Source organism: Carcharodon carcharias, chromosome 26 (genome assembly GCF_017639515.1).
Source record: "Carcharodon carcharias isolate sCarCar2 chromosome 26, sCarCar2.pri, whole genome shotgun sequence".
Lineage (NCBI taxonomy): Eukaryota > Metazoa > Chordata > Chondrichthyes > Lamniformes > Lamnidae > Carcharodon > Carcharodon carcharias.
This window is the reverse complement of record NC_054492.1, coordinates 21,203,237-21,220,879: the sequence shown is the minus strand read 5'-3', so window position 1 is coordinate 21,220,879 and position 17,643 is coordinate 21,203,237. Positions and strand designations below refer to the sequence as shown.

General features: G+C 43.1%; 1 protein-coding gene across 2 annotated transcripts in view; it reads left to right on the top strand.

Moving 5' to 3' along the window:
- The window catches only part of ap3s2 (adaptor related protein complex 3 subunit sigma 2), a 56,470-nt gene that overhangs the window by 20,604 nt on the left and 18,223 nt on the right, over positions 1-17,643 (top strand). For both annotated transcript variants that reach the window (XM_041174717.1, XM_041174716.1), the window contains exon 4: positions 11,595-11,666. In XM_041174717.1, coding sequence (XP_041030651.1) covers positions 11,595-11,666 — 72 coding nt within the window. The remainder of the gene's footprint in view (positions 1-11,594; positions 11,667-17,643) is intronic.

Below are 17,643 nucleotides of genomic sequence, written 5' to 3'. Positions count from 1 at the left end.
TCAGGCCCTGTTGAGAAAGATGGCCAGGTAAAGAGACAAACAATTGTCAGGTTAGTAAATGTGAAAGTTTAGTTTGAGGGGATTGCCAGGCTATTTTTGTCATAATAAAGGACATATGAAGGCTGAGTGTTGGAAGTGGAAAAATAGCCCTTATGACATTTGCACAGTTACACGGTGGCCCTCCTAAAATGACTGTCCCAGCGAGTAAAGCTCATAACAGCAGGTAGTTTCTTTCCATCACCGACACACAGTAGCAGCAGTGTGTGTACCAACTACAAGATGCACTGCAGGAATTCACCAAGGGCTCCTTAGACAGCACCTTCCAAACCCACAACCGCTATCATCTAGAAGGGCAAGGGCAGCAGATAGATGAGAACACCATCACCTGGAAGTTCCCCTCCAAGCTACACATCATCCAGACTTGGAAATATATCGCCGTTCCTTCACAGTCGCTGGGTCAAGATCCTGGAATTCCCTCCCTAACAGCACTGTAGGTGTACCCACACCACATGGACGGCAGCGGTTTAAGAAGGCAGCTCACCACCATCTTCTCAAGGGCAATCAGGGATGGGCAGTAAATGCTGGTCTGGCCAGTGGCACCCACATCCCGTGATTGAATAAAAAAAAATTACTGATAGTGAGTCTGGGTGCAGAAAACCATGGAAGTTTTCTGTTTGAAAGTAAACCGTCGGCATGTTTGTGTGGTGAGACAGGCAAGTCAATTGTTATCCTAAGAGATGCAGGAGTAAAACAGTTGCTAGGTGACATGAATTTCACTCCAGGAAATTTACCTGAATGGCCCAGAGATGGGCAATTTTACATAAGAACATAAGAAATAGGAACAGAAGTAGTCCATTCGGCCCCTCGGGCCTGCTCCTCCATTCAATAAGATCATGGCTGATCTTGTGTTTTGATTTCCACGTTCCCATCCAACCCTGATAACCTTTGATTCCCTTGCCTAATAAGAATCCATCTACCTCTGCCTTAAAACATTCAGTGACCCCTGACTCCACCACCTTCTGAGACAGAGAATTCCAAAGTCGCACAACCCTCTGAGAGAAAAAAATTTCTCCAAGGAGAATTTGGTTGTTCTCCTTGGAGCAAGGATTATTGATAGGAGATTTCATAAAGGTGTACAAGATAATCACGGAATTGGATAAAGTAGACAAGGAAAAACTGCTCCCATTAGCTTATGACACAAAGACAGTGGGACACAGATTTAAGGTTTTGGGCATGAGATGCTGAGGGCATGTGAGGAAGAACTTTTGTTACACAGAATGGCAATGACCTGGAACTTGTTGCTTACAAGAGAGGTGGAACTGGAAACAATCAGTGATTTCAAAAGGAAGTTTGATGGGCACTTGAAGGAAATGAACCTGCAGGCCTATGGGAATTGAGCTGATTGAATTGCTTGGTGGAGAACTGGCATGGATTCGATGGACCAAATGGCCTCTGTGCTGTCGATGACCCTATGACTGTAAACTCTGGGCACCTGGTTTCCTTTTTTTGCCTTATCCTATGCTGTATGCTCGTTGGAATCCAGGATGGGCTTAGATTTTGGGGTCCTACCCTTTTTTATGGGAACATGTTTGTTCTGAATTTTCTCTATTGCTTCCTTAAATCTTCCCATTGCTCTGACACTGATTAACCTTCAAGTAGATGTTTCCAATCCACTTTTGCCAAGTCACATCCCAGCATAATAAAATTGTCTTTCCCAATTTAAAACCTTTACTGTTTAAGTAAAATTATAGAGAAGTGAGAATAGTTCAGCAAATGAACATAAACAAAAACAATACATAACTTTGTCTTCTATTCCAAAGTGTCTAACACTTAACAGTTTATCTCATTAGCTTTTGGCTTAAAATTAAACCTGGAGCTCTTCTTAATAAAGTTACATGAGCACAGCATAAAGGAACTTCAAGAACGCCAGGCACAGCCAGCTAGCTTGTACCTCTGATTTCAAGTCTTTTAATTGGAAAGAAGATTAAAACTGTGTCCTTCTTCAGTAGCTAATCCCCTTTGAAAGATTCCCTGCAATAGCAGACCACCAAAACAAAGGACAGAACAAGCGTAAATAACTTAGTAAGCATCGGTCAAACAGGATTTGTTTTAGTTGATTCAGACCTGCTGGTGGTACAGTGATCACTAAGGGGCAGACCATTTAGGACTGAGATGAGGAGAATTTTCTTCACACAGAAAGTGGTGAATCATTGAAATTCTCTGCCCTAAAAGGCTGTGGAAGCTTAGTTGTTGAGTGTGATCAAGACTGAGATTGATAGTTTCCTACTTAAGAGAAACAACGAATACGGGGATAGTGCAGGAAAATTGTGTTGAAGTAGAAGATCAGCGTTATCTCACTGAATGGCAAAGAGAGCTCAAAGGGCTGAATGGCCTACTTCTATTTATTATGTTTTTGCATCGTGTAAGGGAGCAACCCATTTTATCTTGACAGGACTATTGATTTAATCAATATGAACTAAGGGAGGTTGTCCTTTTTGAATCCAAGAATCCACTTCTAGCAGGCAGGTAGGACTGTGCTCACTCCCAGTACAGATACCAACAACGGAAAAAGGTTTTTGGGAAACATTTCGAGGACATAATTAATGAAATTTAAATCCTACTTGCACTCCAGATAAACTGTTTAATCTTAAAAAAATGCTTTTAAGTGAGTTGAAAATGGACCAGGTCCAGATGCATTGGAATTGAAGATTGGCAGACAAAGCAGTAATTGAGCAATGGGAGATATTCAAAGAGGAAATCATTAGGGTACAGACTCAACACATACCCACGAGGGGGAAAGGAAGGGCATCCAAACCTGGAGTCCCCTTGATGATCAAACATATAGAGAATAAAATGAAACAGGATAAGGAGGCTTTTGGTAAATTTGGGGTTCATAATTCATTTGAGACCAAAGCTGAACATAGAAAGTAGACAAGAGAGGAGAGCTGAGAAAGGGAATAGGGGAAGCAAAGAGAAACTATAAGAAGAGATTAGCAGCTAACATTAAAGAGAAGCCAAAAATAGTTTATAAACATATAAGTAGTAAAATGCTAGTGAAAGGGACAGTGGGACCAAAAAGATCTTATGGAGACAGATGGTATGGTTGAGGTAATAGATAAGAACTTTACATTTATCTAAAAGAGAAGAGGTTGCTGCCATTAGAGCAGCAAAGAAGGAGGCAGGAGTGATATTGAATGGGATAAAAATAGGTAAAGAGGAGTGACAGTACTCAAAAGTAGAAAAGTCTGGATGGGATGCATTCTAGGTTCTGAGGGAAGTAAGGATGAAAATTGCAGAGACTCCATCCACAATCTTCTAATCCTCCTCAGTTTTGGCTGTGTCAAAGGAATAAGAGGACTGTATTTGTTATACCCTTGTTCAAAAAAAGGAGAAAGGAATAAAACTGGCAGCTACAGGTCAGTCAGCCTAACGTAAGTGGGGAAACCTTTAAAGACAACAATCTGAGACAAAATTAATTGTTACTTAGAAAAACATGAGCTAATAAATGATATGCAGCAAAGATTTGTTATTGGCAATAAAAACAGAAAATATTAGAAATATTCAGGTCAGGCAGCATCTGTGGAGAGAGAAACAGAGTTAACATTTCCGACTGACCATCATTTGCGAAAGGTATATTGTATTTGATTAAGTTGATTGAGTTCTTGATGGAATAGCAAAGAGGGTTGGTGAGGGTAGTGCAGTTGATTCTGTGTATATGGACTTTTACCATATAGTAGACTTTTTAGTAAAATCAAAGCCCGCGGGATGAAAGGGGCAATGGCAGCATGGATGCAAAATTGGCAAAGGGACAGAAAACAGAGTATTGTGGTGAAGTTATTTTCTCAGCCTGAAGGGGATTTTACAGTTGTGTCCCCCAGGGGTCAGTGTTAGGGTCAGTGCTGTTTTTGATATATGTTAATGACCTGCATTTTTCAGGGCATAATTTCAAAATTTGCAGATGACTCTGAAAAATGATAAACACTGATAAGAATAGCAATAGGCTTCAAAATGTCATGGGCAGACTGATGAAATGGTCAGTTTCCTGGCAGATGTAACCTAACAGAGAATTGTGAAGTGATACGTTTTGGTAGGAGGAATGAGGAGATGTAATATAAACTAAATGAAAACAGAAATTTCTGGAAAATCGCAGCAGGCCTGGCAGCATCTGGGTAGAGAGAAACAGAGTTAACGTTTCAAGTCCAATATGACTCTTCAGAACTGAAGAGAGGCAGAAATGTGATGGGTTTTATGCTGTTAGTAAAGAGGCAAGGGTCAAGCGAAATGATAGGGAAGGTCAGGGGTGGGTTAGAGGGCAGGGGAGATTAAATGATTAAATACCAAGGATGTCATGGAGAAAAAGGACAAGTGGTAGTGGTTGCAGTAAAGAAGCAAAGCATTGTTCTAGAGTAGGGGTGTTAATAGAATAAAGGTCAGCTCAGCCTGGAAGCAAAAACAAGATACAGACTGGCACTTTGCAAAAATAAAATTCAACATGGAGAACAAGGTTCACAGTCTGAAGCTGTTGAACTCAGTGTTAAGTCCAGAAGACTGCAGAGTGATTAATCAGAAGATGAGGTGCTGTGCCTCCAGCATGCGCTGGACTTCACTGGAACATTGTAGCCGCTGAGGACAGAAAAGTGTGTGTATGGCAAGGAGTGTTGGAGCCTTGCTTGTGGACTGAGCAGAAGTATTCTGCAAAGTGGGCACCCAGTCTGCATTTAGTGTCCCCACTGCGTAGGAGACCACATTGTGAGCAGTGAATACAGGAAACTAAATTGAAAGAAGTACAAGCAAATTGCTGCTTCACCTGCAGGGAGTGATTGGGGCCTTGGATGGTGAAGAGGGAGGAAGTAAAGGGACAGGTATTGCATATCCTGCGATTACATGGGAATGTGCTGTGGGAAGGGGACAAGGTGTTGGGGGTGATAGAAGAGTGGACCAAGGTGTCACAGAGGGAATGGTCCCTTCGAAATGCTGACAAGAGAGGGGAGAGGAAGATGTGTTTGGTGGTGACATCATGCTGAAGGTGGCGGAAATGGCAAAGGATGATCCTTTGAACACGGGGGCTGGTGGGGTGGAAAGTAAGGACAAGGGGAATCCTATCTTGGTTCTCGGTGGGAGAGGAGGGGATGAGGGCAGAAGTGCAGAAAATGGGTCAGGCGCACTTGAGGGCCCTCCCAACCTTAGTGGGGTGAACCTCAGTTGATGAAAAAGGAAGACATGTTGGAAGTGCTGTTGTGGGAGATAGCAACAGATATAGCGAAGATGGAGAAACTGAGAGAATGGAAAGGAGTCCTTACAAGAAGCAGATTGTGAGAAAATGTAATTGAGGTAACTGTGGGAGTTGGTGGGCTTGTAATGAATGTTAGTAGACAGTCTATCCCCAGAAATGGCGACAGAGAAGTCAAGGAAGGGAAGTGTCAGAAAGGACCACGTGAAGGTGAGAGAAGTGTGGAAATTAGAAGCAAAATTGATGACTGTTTTCCAGGTCCAGATGAGAGTTTGAAGTGATACCGATACAGTCATGGATATACCGGAAAAAGGGTCCTGAGTAGGACTGGAACAGGGAATGTTACACATACCCCACAACAAGAAAGGCATAACGGGCCCATGCGGGTACCCATAGCCACATCTTGTATTTGGAACCGGGTGAAATGATGGGACTAACAGGACAGTCTTGTTTGTGGATTATGAGAAGGAGGTCAAAGTGGGTTGTTTGGGGAACTGTAAGGCCTGAAGCTTTGGAGGGAAAACCTCCAAAGGAGATGGGGTCAGTGAAAGTCTGTGAAACAATAGCTTGATGTTCGGTGGTAGGGTCATGGTCCAGGGGGAGGGAGGAAGAAGTGGCTGAGAGTTGGTGCTCAGCCTGTTCAAGGTAGAGGTCAGTACGCCAGACAACAGCAGCACCACCCTTGTCGGTAGGTTTGATAACAAAGTCAGGGTAGGACCTGAGAGAACGGAGCAGAGCAAGTTCAGAGGGAGACAAGTTAGAGACTTAATGTGACATAAATATGAAATAATAGGCAAACTGTGGCTGAACATACTACGCTGCACAATAAATGGCAGGTGTTACTTAGACCGATCCCACAGATTTCTCAGCAATCTTTCCAGATGTCAGTGTTCACTGTTACACAATCTTGTTAAAATTCTGTCTCTCTAATGAATGATTACAAGTCTTCACATTTCCCTTTCAAAGATCTAGCCTCGGAATTCCATCCAAAAGTCGATCCGACTTGGACTTTCTCAACAACTGCTTACCGCCCAAGGTTTCAATCTTGCCTCCTGAGACTCTGTTCCCCTGGATTCCTGAGTCTGCGCTCCAGCACCAACTCACAGGCATAATTACAGCTCTTCAGCCAGACTGAGCAGAATACCACTGTTCCAAAGAGTTGCCTTTGCCTCAACAGCCCACCTCACAGAGGCACCGACCTTCCACTCTCCAGGGCTTCTCCCGAGACCTCACTACCTTGAACCTGTCAACAGCAGCACTTTTACTGCTTGGAGCCTCTTTCTTTGCTCCTCTCTCCACTGCTCCTGTTGGCTCCTTCTCCAGGTGATCCCCACCCGACTTTATCTCTCTTTCTCTCATTCTCTCTGTCTCTCTCTCTGTCTCTGTCTCTGTCTCTCTAGGATGTCTCCCTGTCCCCTGCCCTGGGACTCCCTCTGTTATAGGACCCTACTCCTGGATCCGATATAGGGAATTTGCGTCATTTTCCCACGCAAGTGCACTGCTGTCAGGATGGCTGAGCCCTTTTACTACAGGAGGAGAAATCCAGAACACAGCATGCACGGCCAGACACACTGCCGCACACTGTGCATGCTCTAAAACTTGTGGCCTGTTGGGGATTGTAGCCTTCAACCTCCACCCGAGCCATCCCTCCCCGAGAGAAAGAGAACAGCGCTGTTTCTTAACAGTACAAAAATCTTAGAAGGAACAGGACAAGTTGAGAAAGCTGTTCTAAAAAGCATATGGGATCCTTGGCTTTATAAGTAGAGGAACAAGAGGACAAAAACAAGGAAGTTATGCTAACCTTTAGAAATCATTGGTTTGACGGAAACCGGAATATTATATTATAATTCTGGATACCACATTTAGGCAGGATGTCATGGCCTTAGAGTGGTTGCTTTACTAGAATGGTACCAGGGATGAGGGACTTCACTTACATTAAAAGACCAGAGAAGCTGGGATTGTTCTACTTTGAGCAGAGAAGATTAAGAGGAGATTTAATAGAGATGTTCAAAGTTATGGAGAGTTTTTATAGAGTAAATAAAGAAAAATTGTTTCCTCTAATAGAACATTTGGTAACCAGAGGACACAGATTTGAGATGATTGACAAAAGAAATGGGCATGATGAGACAAGGCAAATTTGTGAAATTTGGAAGCTAAAATAGAAATTCTGATTAAAACAACAATCCACGTAGCCATTGTGAAAAACGGCAGAAAGCAAGTGTAAATTGTCAGGTTATGATTGCCAGTTTTAATATATTCTTGCAGGTTATTCCGTTTTATTCCTTCTTGCCCCCATCTTCCAAACCTGGCTATGCCTGAAAGGCCATTTTTAAAACAATTAACAAAAACAAAAACAGAATTACCTGGAAAAACTCAGCAGGTCTGGCAGCATCGGCGGAGAAGAAAAGAGTTGACGTTTCGAGTCCTCATGACCCTTCGACAGAACTTGAGTTCGAGTCCAAGAAAGAGTTGAAATATAAGCTGGTTTAAGGTGTGTGTGTGGGGGTCGGAGAGAGAGAGGTGGGGGGGTGTGTGGTTGTAGGGACAAACAAGCAGTGATAGAAGCAGATCATCAAAAGATGTCAACAACAATAATACAAAAGAACACATAGGTGTTAAAGTTAAAGTTGGTGATATTATCTAAACGAATGTGCTAATTAAGAATGGATGGTAGGGCACTCAAGGTATAGCTCTAGTGGGGGTGGGGAGAGCATAAAAGATGTAAAAAAAATAATAAAATAAATAAATAAATATTTTTTTTTCCTCTTTTTATAATGGAAATAGGTGGGAAAAGGAAAATCTATATAATTTATTGGGAAAAAAAAGAGAAAAGGAAGGGGGAAACAGAAAGGGGGTGGGGATGGGGGAGGGAGCTCACGACCTAAAGTTGTTGAATTCAATATTCAGTCCGGAAGGCTGTAAAGTGCCTAGTCGGAAGATGAGGTGTTGTTCCTCCAGTTTGCGTTGGGCTTCACTGGAACAATGCAGCAAGCCAAGGACAGACATGTGGGCAAGAGAGCAGGGTGGAGTGTTAAAATGGCAAGCGACAGGGAGGTTTGGGTCATTCTTGCGGACAGACCGCAGGTGTTCTGCAAAGCGGTCGCCCAGTTTACGTTTGGTCTCTCCAATGTAGAGGAGACCACATTGGGAGCAACGAATGCAGTAGACTAAGTTGGGGGAAATGCAAGTGAAATGCTGCTTCACTTGAAAGTAGTGTTTGGGTCCTTGGACGGTGAGGAGAGAGGAAGTGAAGGGGCAGGTATTGCATCTTTTGCGTGGGCATGGGGTGATGCCATAGGAGGGGGTTGAGGAGTAGGGGGTGATGGAGGAGTGGACCAGGGTGTCCCGGAGGGAGCGATCCCTACGGAATGCCGATAGGGGGGGTGAAGGGAAGATGTGTTTGGTGGTGGCATCATGCTGGAGTTGGCGGAAGTGGCGGAGGATGATCTTTTGAATGCGGAGGCTGGTGGGGTGATAAGTGAGGACAAGGGGGACCCTATCATGTTTCTGGGAGGGAGGAGAAGGCGTGAGGGCGGATGCGCGGGAGATGGGCTGGACACGGTTGAGGGCCCTGTCAACGACCGTGGGTGGAAAACCTCGGTTAAGGAAGAAGGAGGACATGTCAGAGGAACTGTTTTTGAATGTAGCATCATCGGAACTGATGCGACGGAGGCGAAGGAACTGAGAGAATGGGATGGAGTCCTTACAGGAAGCGGGGTGTGAGGAGCTGTAGTCAAGATAGCTGTGGGAGTCGGTGGGTTTGTAATGGATATTGGTGGACAGTCTATCACCAGAGATTGAGACAGAGAGGTCAAGGAAGGGAAGGGAAGTGTCAGAGATGGACCACGTGAAAATGATGGAGGGGTGGAGATTGGAAGCAAAATTAATAAATTTTTCCAAGTCCCGACGAGAGCATGAAGCGGCACCGAAGTAATCATCGATGTACCAGAGAAAGAGTTGTGGAAGGGGGCTGGAGTAGGACTGGAACAAGGAATGTTCCACATACCCCATAAAGAGACAGGCATAGCTGGGGCCCATGCGGGTACCCATAGCCACACCTTTTATTTGGAGGAAGTGAGAGGAGTTGAAGGAGAAATTGTTCAGCGTGAGAACAAGTTCAGCCAGACGGAGGAGAGTAGTGGTGAGGCCCGAACAATCCCCATCCACCACTACTCTCCTCCGTCTGGCTGAACTTGTTCTCACGCTGAACAATTTCTCCTTCAACTCCTCTCACTTCCTCCAAATAAAAGGTGTGGCTATGGGTACCCGCATGGGCCCCAGCTATGCCTGTCTCTTTATGGGGTATGTGGAACATTCCTTGTTCCAGTCCTACTCCGGCCCCTTTCCACAACTCTTTCTCCGGTACATCGATGATTACTTCGGTGCCGCTTCATGCTCTCGTCGGGACTTGGAAAAATTTATTAATTTTGCTTCCAATCTCCACCGCTCCATCATTTTCACGTGGTCCATCTCTGACACTTCCCTTCCCTTCCTTGACCTCTCTGTCTCAATCTCTGGTGATAGACTGTCCACCAATATCCATTACAAACCCACCGACTCCCACAGCTATCTCGACTACAGCTCCTCACACCCCACTTCCTGTAAGGACTCCATCCCATTCTCTCAGTTCCTTCGCCTCCGTCGCATCTGTTCCGATGATGCTACCTTCAAAAACAGTTCCTCTGACATGTCCTCCTTCTTCCTTAACCGAGGTTTTCCACCCACGGTCGTTGACAGGGCCCTCAACCGTGTCCAGCCCATCTCCCGTGCATCCGCCCTCACGCCTTCTCCTCCCTCCCAGAAACATGATAGGGTCCCCCTTGTCCTCACTTATCACCCCACCAGCCTCCGCATTCAAAGGATCATCCTCCGCCACTTCCGCCAACTCCAGCATGATGCCACCACCAAACACATCTTCCCTTCACCCCCCCTATCGGCATTCCGTAGGGATCGCTCCCTCTGGGACACCCTGGTCCACTCCTCCATCACCCCCTACTCCTCAACCCCCTCCTATGGCACAACCCCATGCCCACGCAAAAGATGCAATACCTGCCCTTCACCTCCTCCTCACCGTCCAAGGACCCAAACACTCCTTTCAAGTGAAGCAGCATTTCACTTGCATTTCCCCCAACTTAGTCTACTGCATTCATTGTTCCCAATGTGGTCTCCTCTACATTGGAGAGACCAAACGTAAACTGGGCGACCGCTTTGCAGAACACCTGCGGTCTGTCCGCAAGAATGACCCAAACCTCCCTGTCGCTTGCCATTTTAACACTCCACCCTGCTCTCTTGCCCACATGTCTGTCCTTGGCTTGCTGCATTGCTCCAGTGAAGCCCAACGCAAACTGGAGGAACAACACCTCATCTTCCGACTAGGCACTTTACAGCCTTCCGGACTGAATATTGAATTCAACAACTTTAGGTCGTGAGCTCCCTCCCCCATCCCCACCCCCTTTCTGTTTCCCCCTTCCTTTTCTCTTTTTTTCCCCAATAAATTATATAGATTTTCCTTTTCCCACCTATTTCCATTATAAAAAGAGAAAAAAAAAATCATTTATTTATTTATTTATTTATTTTTTTACATCTTTTATGCTCTCCCCACCCCCACTAGAGCTATACCTTGAGTGCCCTGCCATCCATTCTTAATTAGCACATTCGTTTAGATAATATCACCAACTTTAACTTTAACACCTATGTGTTCTTTTGTATTATTGTTGTTGACATCTTTTGATGATCTGCTTCTATCACTGCTTGTTTGTCCCTACAACCACACCCCCCCCCTCCACCTCTCTCTTTCTCTCTCTCTCTCCGCCCCCCACACACACACCTTAAACCAGCTTATATTTCAACTCTTTCTTGGACTCGAACTCAAGTTCTGTCGAAGGGTCATGAGGACTCGAAACGTCAACTCTTTTCTTCTCCGCCGATGCTGCCAGACCTGCTGAGTTTTTCCAGGTAATTCTGTTTTTGTTTTTGTTTTGGATTTCCAGCATCCGCAGTTTTTTTGTTTTTATATTATTATTATTTAAAACAATTAAGTTTGGAAATGTAAGCAGCCCAGACCAACATCCAGACCAACTGCTCACCTGGGTTACCCTGAAGTCGAGCCTTCACCTCACTGCACACCTGTCCTTTGATAATGTTCCAGGAACAGTGAGGGGGTGGGGAGCGGGTGTTTGTCAATTGGTATGACGGGAGTTTATTCTTTGTGAAACCTGGGCATCCTGTGTAAGTTTTTATTATTGACAGCGGGATTGTGTTTCAGAGCAGGCATTTACTAGCTTGTGTATTGGTGTATTCACCAATATTTTGGTGAACTGCCAGACTGAGCAATAGCTGACGTTTGTTTTATTTGTTTCTTCAGGTATTTGTGGAAACATTGGACAAGTGTTTTGAGAATGTCTGTGAGCTGGACCTTATTTTCCACATGGATAAGGTATTTTTGTATATATTGTTGTTAAGCTTGTGTTGTATCAAATTGTTTTTAACTGCCTTGAAATCAAATTTTATTTTAGAATCCAAATTTCTGCATAGTTTAACAAAGGCGTATATTTAATTAGTATTAACATAATAAAATGAAGCTGCGTTAAGCATTGATTGATACTATGGCAGGAGTTTGGTGTTGGTACTTTTGTGGCCCCAAATATTGCCACTCCCACCAGATTCATGGCTCCTGTGATTGTGAAATGTGTTTTCCATTTAATAATTACTGGCAGATTAGTTAACACCCCAACACACATCCACAACACATAATTCATGGAGTAAAAGTGTCTGATGAAACTAACTAAAGGATTAAGTAACTTTATCTGATTTTGCAAAATAGGAAACTGAAAAATGCCCCTCGTGTAATTGTATTGTGGTGACTGCAGCACCTGAAATTGGATAAATCTTAAATGTTAAGATTAGAATCTGCTTTGTGTAAAGCAATGGATTAGCTAGGTCAGTTTCAGTCTCTGGGTCACTGAGTTTCGTTCTCTTGTGCTCTCGAGCTCCAGTGTGACAGTAGGCTTCCCAGGCTAGTCTTTTCAGTGTTTACTTTGATTAGAATGGCCATGAATCCAGCAGGACATCAGGCCAGAAACGATTGCCCTCGTCCATGGCATGACTTATTTCTTGCCTAAACTCAATATAGAGCCATATGAACTGTTGGACTGGCCAGGAGTCACCAAGTGTGTGATATACAACATTGCAGAGATGTGGCTGGACTGTCACTCACCATTATGGAGCAGTCATAGGGCAGACCCCTCTGCCAGAGATATGTCTTCAGCATTTTGTACCCGTTCAGAAATGTTTATAACAATTGAGAAATGCTCTGAGTTTTTAGATCCTGCAGTGCACGTGAACATTTTCTGTTTTAGTTCACCTGCCAACTCTAAGAAGCTCTTTCCATTGTGTTGTTGTTCATCGACACTGCAGTTGTTTCTATGGCACCCTCATGCTGTATGTCACAGGGCAAGAGCGTGAGAATGGAAGTCACTTTTTAGAAAATAAACCTTCCTATTAAGACATTTTTAAAAGTAACTTATGGCAACATGTGAGGTTTCCAGTACGTTGGTACTTCAAGCACAAATGGTGCAGAAGGTGTTTTATTTTCTTTCCCTAATCATTGGTAAATGAAGGCATATTTGTGGGAGGCTATCTCAAGGATTTATTTTCTATTATCAGATTATTACACAAGTTGGACATAATGTATTCTCCCTATCTGTTCACACAAGTGTTAGTTGGATGTCCTGGCGAGTTAAAGGTTAATAATCAACTTTCTTTGTATCTTGAAGCAACAGATTTTCAAAGATAAGCTGCATGACTTTGAAATCCCCTGAGAGGAAAGCATACTTATCTTCTCATTTTGGTGTCAGAATGTGTGGTAAACAAGAAATGTTTGTGCAAAGGAACAAGGCAGGGGTTCTGAACCAGATGTCTATGGCCCACCAGGGATTTATTATTCGTTTCTGGCAAGGACAGTATTTGTTGCCCACCCCCAATTGCTCTTGAACTGAGTGGCTTGCTAGGCCATTTCAGAGGGCAGTTAAGAGTCAACCATATTGCTGTGGGTCTGCATTCACATGTAGGCCTGACCAAGTAAGGATGACAGATTTCCTTCCCTAAAGGGCATTGGTGAACTAGATGGGTTTTTGTGACAATCGATGATAGTTTCATGGAACCATTACTGAAACTAACTTTCAACTCTAGGTTTATTAATTGAATTTAATTTCCACCAGCTGGCATAGTGGGATTTGAACCCGTGCCCCCAGAGCATTAAACTGGGCCTCTGGATCATTAGTTCGGTGACATTCCCCCAATATCATCACCTCCCCATATGGTGGCATCCTTTTTCATATTGGCACAGCCCCACAGTATGCATGCGATATGGTGAGGTTACTGGAAAGTGGACAGTGGTTGGAAGCTGTCAGCAGTAGCCCAATGTCATTATAAAACAGTGTGTGGAGGTGAAAGATGCATCCGGAAACAGTGCAAGGGGATAGTCCTAGTGACTTATCTGGAAAACAGTAAGGCTGTGACTTCTAGAGAAGTCCCAGCAGCCCCAGGGGTGGAGGGAGGGTGATGTTGAGAGTTAACTTAGTGAGTTGCAACCAGCCCTCCCCATGGAAACGGTCCCTGCCATGAGCTCTGCATTCCCCTATCCAGACTCCAGCTTTGCTGGGATTGCTGTTCAGTTATCTGCAAAGCGCTGCTTCAGTAACCTTGAACACAAGGTCAGGGCCAGCAACTCATTGTGCAGGGTCTTCCTAGAACTGGGAATTAATGTGGTGCAGGTTCACGATATGATTTATCTCCCTTTAAAGGGAGATAAAAAATAAATTACTATAAGAGTACACATACTGGAAAACAGATCAGTATATAGCTACAGGAAGAGCAGGCAACATTTCTTTAGAAGGGGTTGAGATATGCAATGATTTGCTCATCAGTGACGGTCTCTGGTGATGTGTTCACCCTGTTTGAGGTTGTGATAATATGCTTTACTCACCATTTTAGTGAGGGCTATGATATTTTTAATGTATTTTGATTCTTGAGATGTGGGCAAGGATGGAATTTATGCCCATCCCAATTTGGTGCATATTTATTACACATTGAAAGCTCAGAGGTGTACGTACAATGAGGTTTCTCAATATGTTCTCTCTTCAGCAGGAGCAAGATAAATTACAAAGAACTGGAGAAAGTGTTGTAATGCTCACAAATATCAGATATGGATAAAGTTTAGAAGAATGAGAGGTGACCTCATTGAAACATGTAAAAGTTTTAAGGGGCTTGGTAGGGTAGATGCAGGAGGCTGTTGCTTTAAACATTTTTTAAAATTCGTTCATGGGATGCAGGCTTCGCTGGCTAGGCCAGCATTTATTGCCCATCCCTAATTGCCCATGTGAGGGAGGTGGTGAGCTGCCTTTTTGAACTGCAGCAGTCCATGTGGTGTAGGTACACCCACATTGCTGCTAGGGAGGGAGTTCCAGGATTTTGACGCAGGGATAGTGAAGAAACGGTGATATAATTCCAAGTCAGGATGGTGAGTGGCTTGGAGGGGATCTTCCAGGTGGTGTCTGCTGCCCTTGTCCTTCTAGTAGGCGGTAGAGGTCGTGGGTTTGGAAGGTGCTGGTGAATTGTTGCAGTGCATCTTGTGGATGGTACACACTGCTACTACTGTGCATTGGTGGTGGAAGGAGTGAACGTTTGTGGATGGGGTGCCAGTCAATTGGATTGCTTTGTCCTTGATGATATCAAGCTTCTTGAGTTTCTGGAGCTGCACTCATCCAGGCAAGTGGGGAGTATTCCATCACACTCCTGACTTGTGCCTTGTAGATGGTTGGCAGGCTTTAGGGAGTCAGGAGGTGAGTTGCTCAGTTACTGTGGCTGTAGAGTTTAGAACTGGGTGTGGTCACAGTCTCATAATAAGAGTCAGCCATTTAAAACCAAAATTATGAGAAATTCCTTCATTCAAAGGGTTGTGAATCTTTGGAATTCTCTACCCCAAGAGCTGTTGATGCTCTGTTGTTGAGGCCAATAGATTTTTGGGTTCTAAAGGAATGAATTGATATGGGGATAACAGAGGTGGAGTTGAGGTAGAATATAAACCATGATTTTGAGGAATGGCAAAGCAGGTTGATATACCTCTACAAAATTTTGAATAAACAATTAAGCCCAAAAGTGACTGAACTCAAAGAGTTCTTAACCAACAGCTCCATCTCTACGCACCCCAATGTGCTTCCTTTTGTTTCTGATATATAAAGGGGCCTGGTTTTCACCTGTTCTTTAGAGGTCTCAAATTATAAACAGGAATTGATAGCCACTCACCTACGATCACCTATGCTGGAAATCAATAAAGTCTGTTCCATGTACTTGACCATCAGGTGTCTCATGCTTGTTTGAAGCATGTTGTTGTGAACCAGAGAAGGCAGGAGGTTGACTAATTGTTGAATGTTAAGTGTTGTCTTGCAGAAATGGGTTGAAATTCTGTTGTGTAATAATAATAAGCCCTGAATGGGCCAAGTAATAAATGAGGTAACACATTTATTTTTTGTTAACATCAAACGAATTGCATGCTATTTGTTTTAACATTGTACAGATCAATTTCACTGCACAATATTGTTTTGATTGAGCTGATTTCAAGATATCTGGTTCATATCAAGGTTTTTTATTGTTTTTAGGTTTCAGTCCCCTTCATTGGTTGGATATAACAAACAGATGGTCCATTAGTCATGAGGTTTAGGATTCTCAGTTCCTGTCTGCTTTCACTGTGTACCCCTTGTGTCCAATTTTGATAAATTAATTGCATTGGAACTAATTGTCGAACTTCACCGAATAAGATGAGATAAAGAATTTGTAATACAGAGTAAGAGTTTTGTTTGATACCTCTGTGGAGTACCTTAGTATGTTAAAGCTGCTAACAATGCAATTTGTTGTTGCTGACTTCTTTGAAGTTTCCTTTATTTTTCTTTTTGTTTCTTTGGTAAGAATTGAGACTTGTGAGAGCTGTTTGGACATTAGATTCAGTACCTGGAGGCTAATCAGGGCAGAATGAGACAATCTCATTAAGAATATTTCCTTGAGATAGTTTTTTTTCCAAAATGTTGTGAAGAAATATTTTTTATTGGCGGTGTCTTCTCTAAATAAACTCTTGCTTTATCCTTTAATTAGTGTTTCTAAATTTCACTAAAGGGTTAAACTCTGAACAGATCAGTAGGCTAGCAGCAAGAATTAAACAATGCACTCGTGTTTCCAACACTTCCATACTCAAATGAAGTCCTGATGGTTCTGGTTTAGTGAAGCACCAAGGGATATTTTACTAGGTTGAAGGCACTATGTTAATGAAAATCATGGATGATGCAGCAGCGAAGCAGAAACTGAGACAGTCACAAAGTGGAGCTGAAGCAGTTGTCATTGTGGAGCTGAAGCAGTTGTCATTGTGGAGCTGAAGCAGTTGTCATTGTGGAGCTGAAGCAGTTGTCATTGTGCCACTGAAGTGCTCCTTTGAGACTCACATTTAGAAGTTCCATCAGGACACTGTGCAATAAAAAGCCATGGTGTGTTTCTGTGGATACAAACAGTATTTCATTTTAATTATCCTGATAAATGTTTATTTAGCAAAATGTCATTCTATAGCGACAAGAAATAGCTGACAAATAGCTTTCTTATCATTTAAGTGAGGTAACTGTCCACAACCTTTACTCCCAATTGTGTCCTATTCATTGTCCTTGATATAAATGAATGATGATAGATGCTGATGGTGCAAATCAGCAAAATATTGATTTTGGTAGATTATCTGAAATAAACTCAGAAAATGCTGAAATGCACAGCAGGTTTGGCAATGTCTGTGGAGAGAGAAACAGTTAACTTTCAAGTTGATGAAATTTCCAGCTTCAGTTTTTCAGCATCTGCAGTATTTTGCTTTTGTGTTGGAGCAGGTTATCTGGTTATAGTCATTTGGTGGTACAGAACTTGAGTATTACTGAAAAAAGAGATGTGCCGAAGCTGCAACATGTCTCTCTTTCAGCAAGTATCTGGTTATTTAGTGCTGTTTGTGGGATCTAACTGGACACTATTGGTTGCTGTGTTTGCAGACATAACTATGGGTGCACTTCAAAATATTTAATTAACTGTAACATGCTTTAGGATTTCCATTGCAAGGCACTGCATAAATCACTGTAATGTACTTACAGATGAGGAAGGTTATTTGGTCCAAATTAGATGTTCCAGAATGACCCTTAAGTTCCCCAATTGTTGTTTCCACTTGGTTCTTAATGGATTCTAGATTTTCCTCCAGTGCTGTGTCTGAGAGCCAGGCTCATGTGCGAATAAATTCCTAATACCAGTTCTGAATTTGCCTTTTACTGCTTTACACCCATGATCTTTAACCTACAGTTGCAATTTAAAGTTATTTTTGAGATTGGTCTTTGCATTCT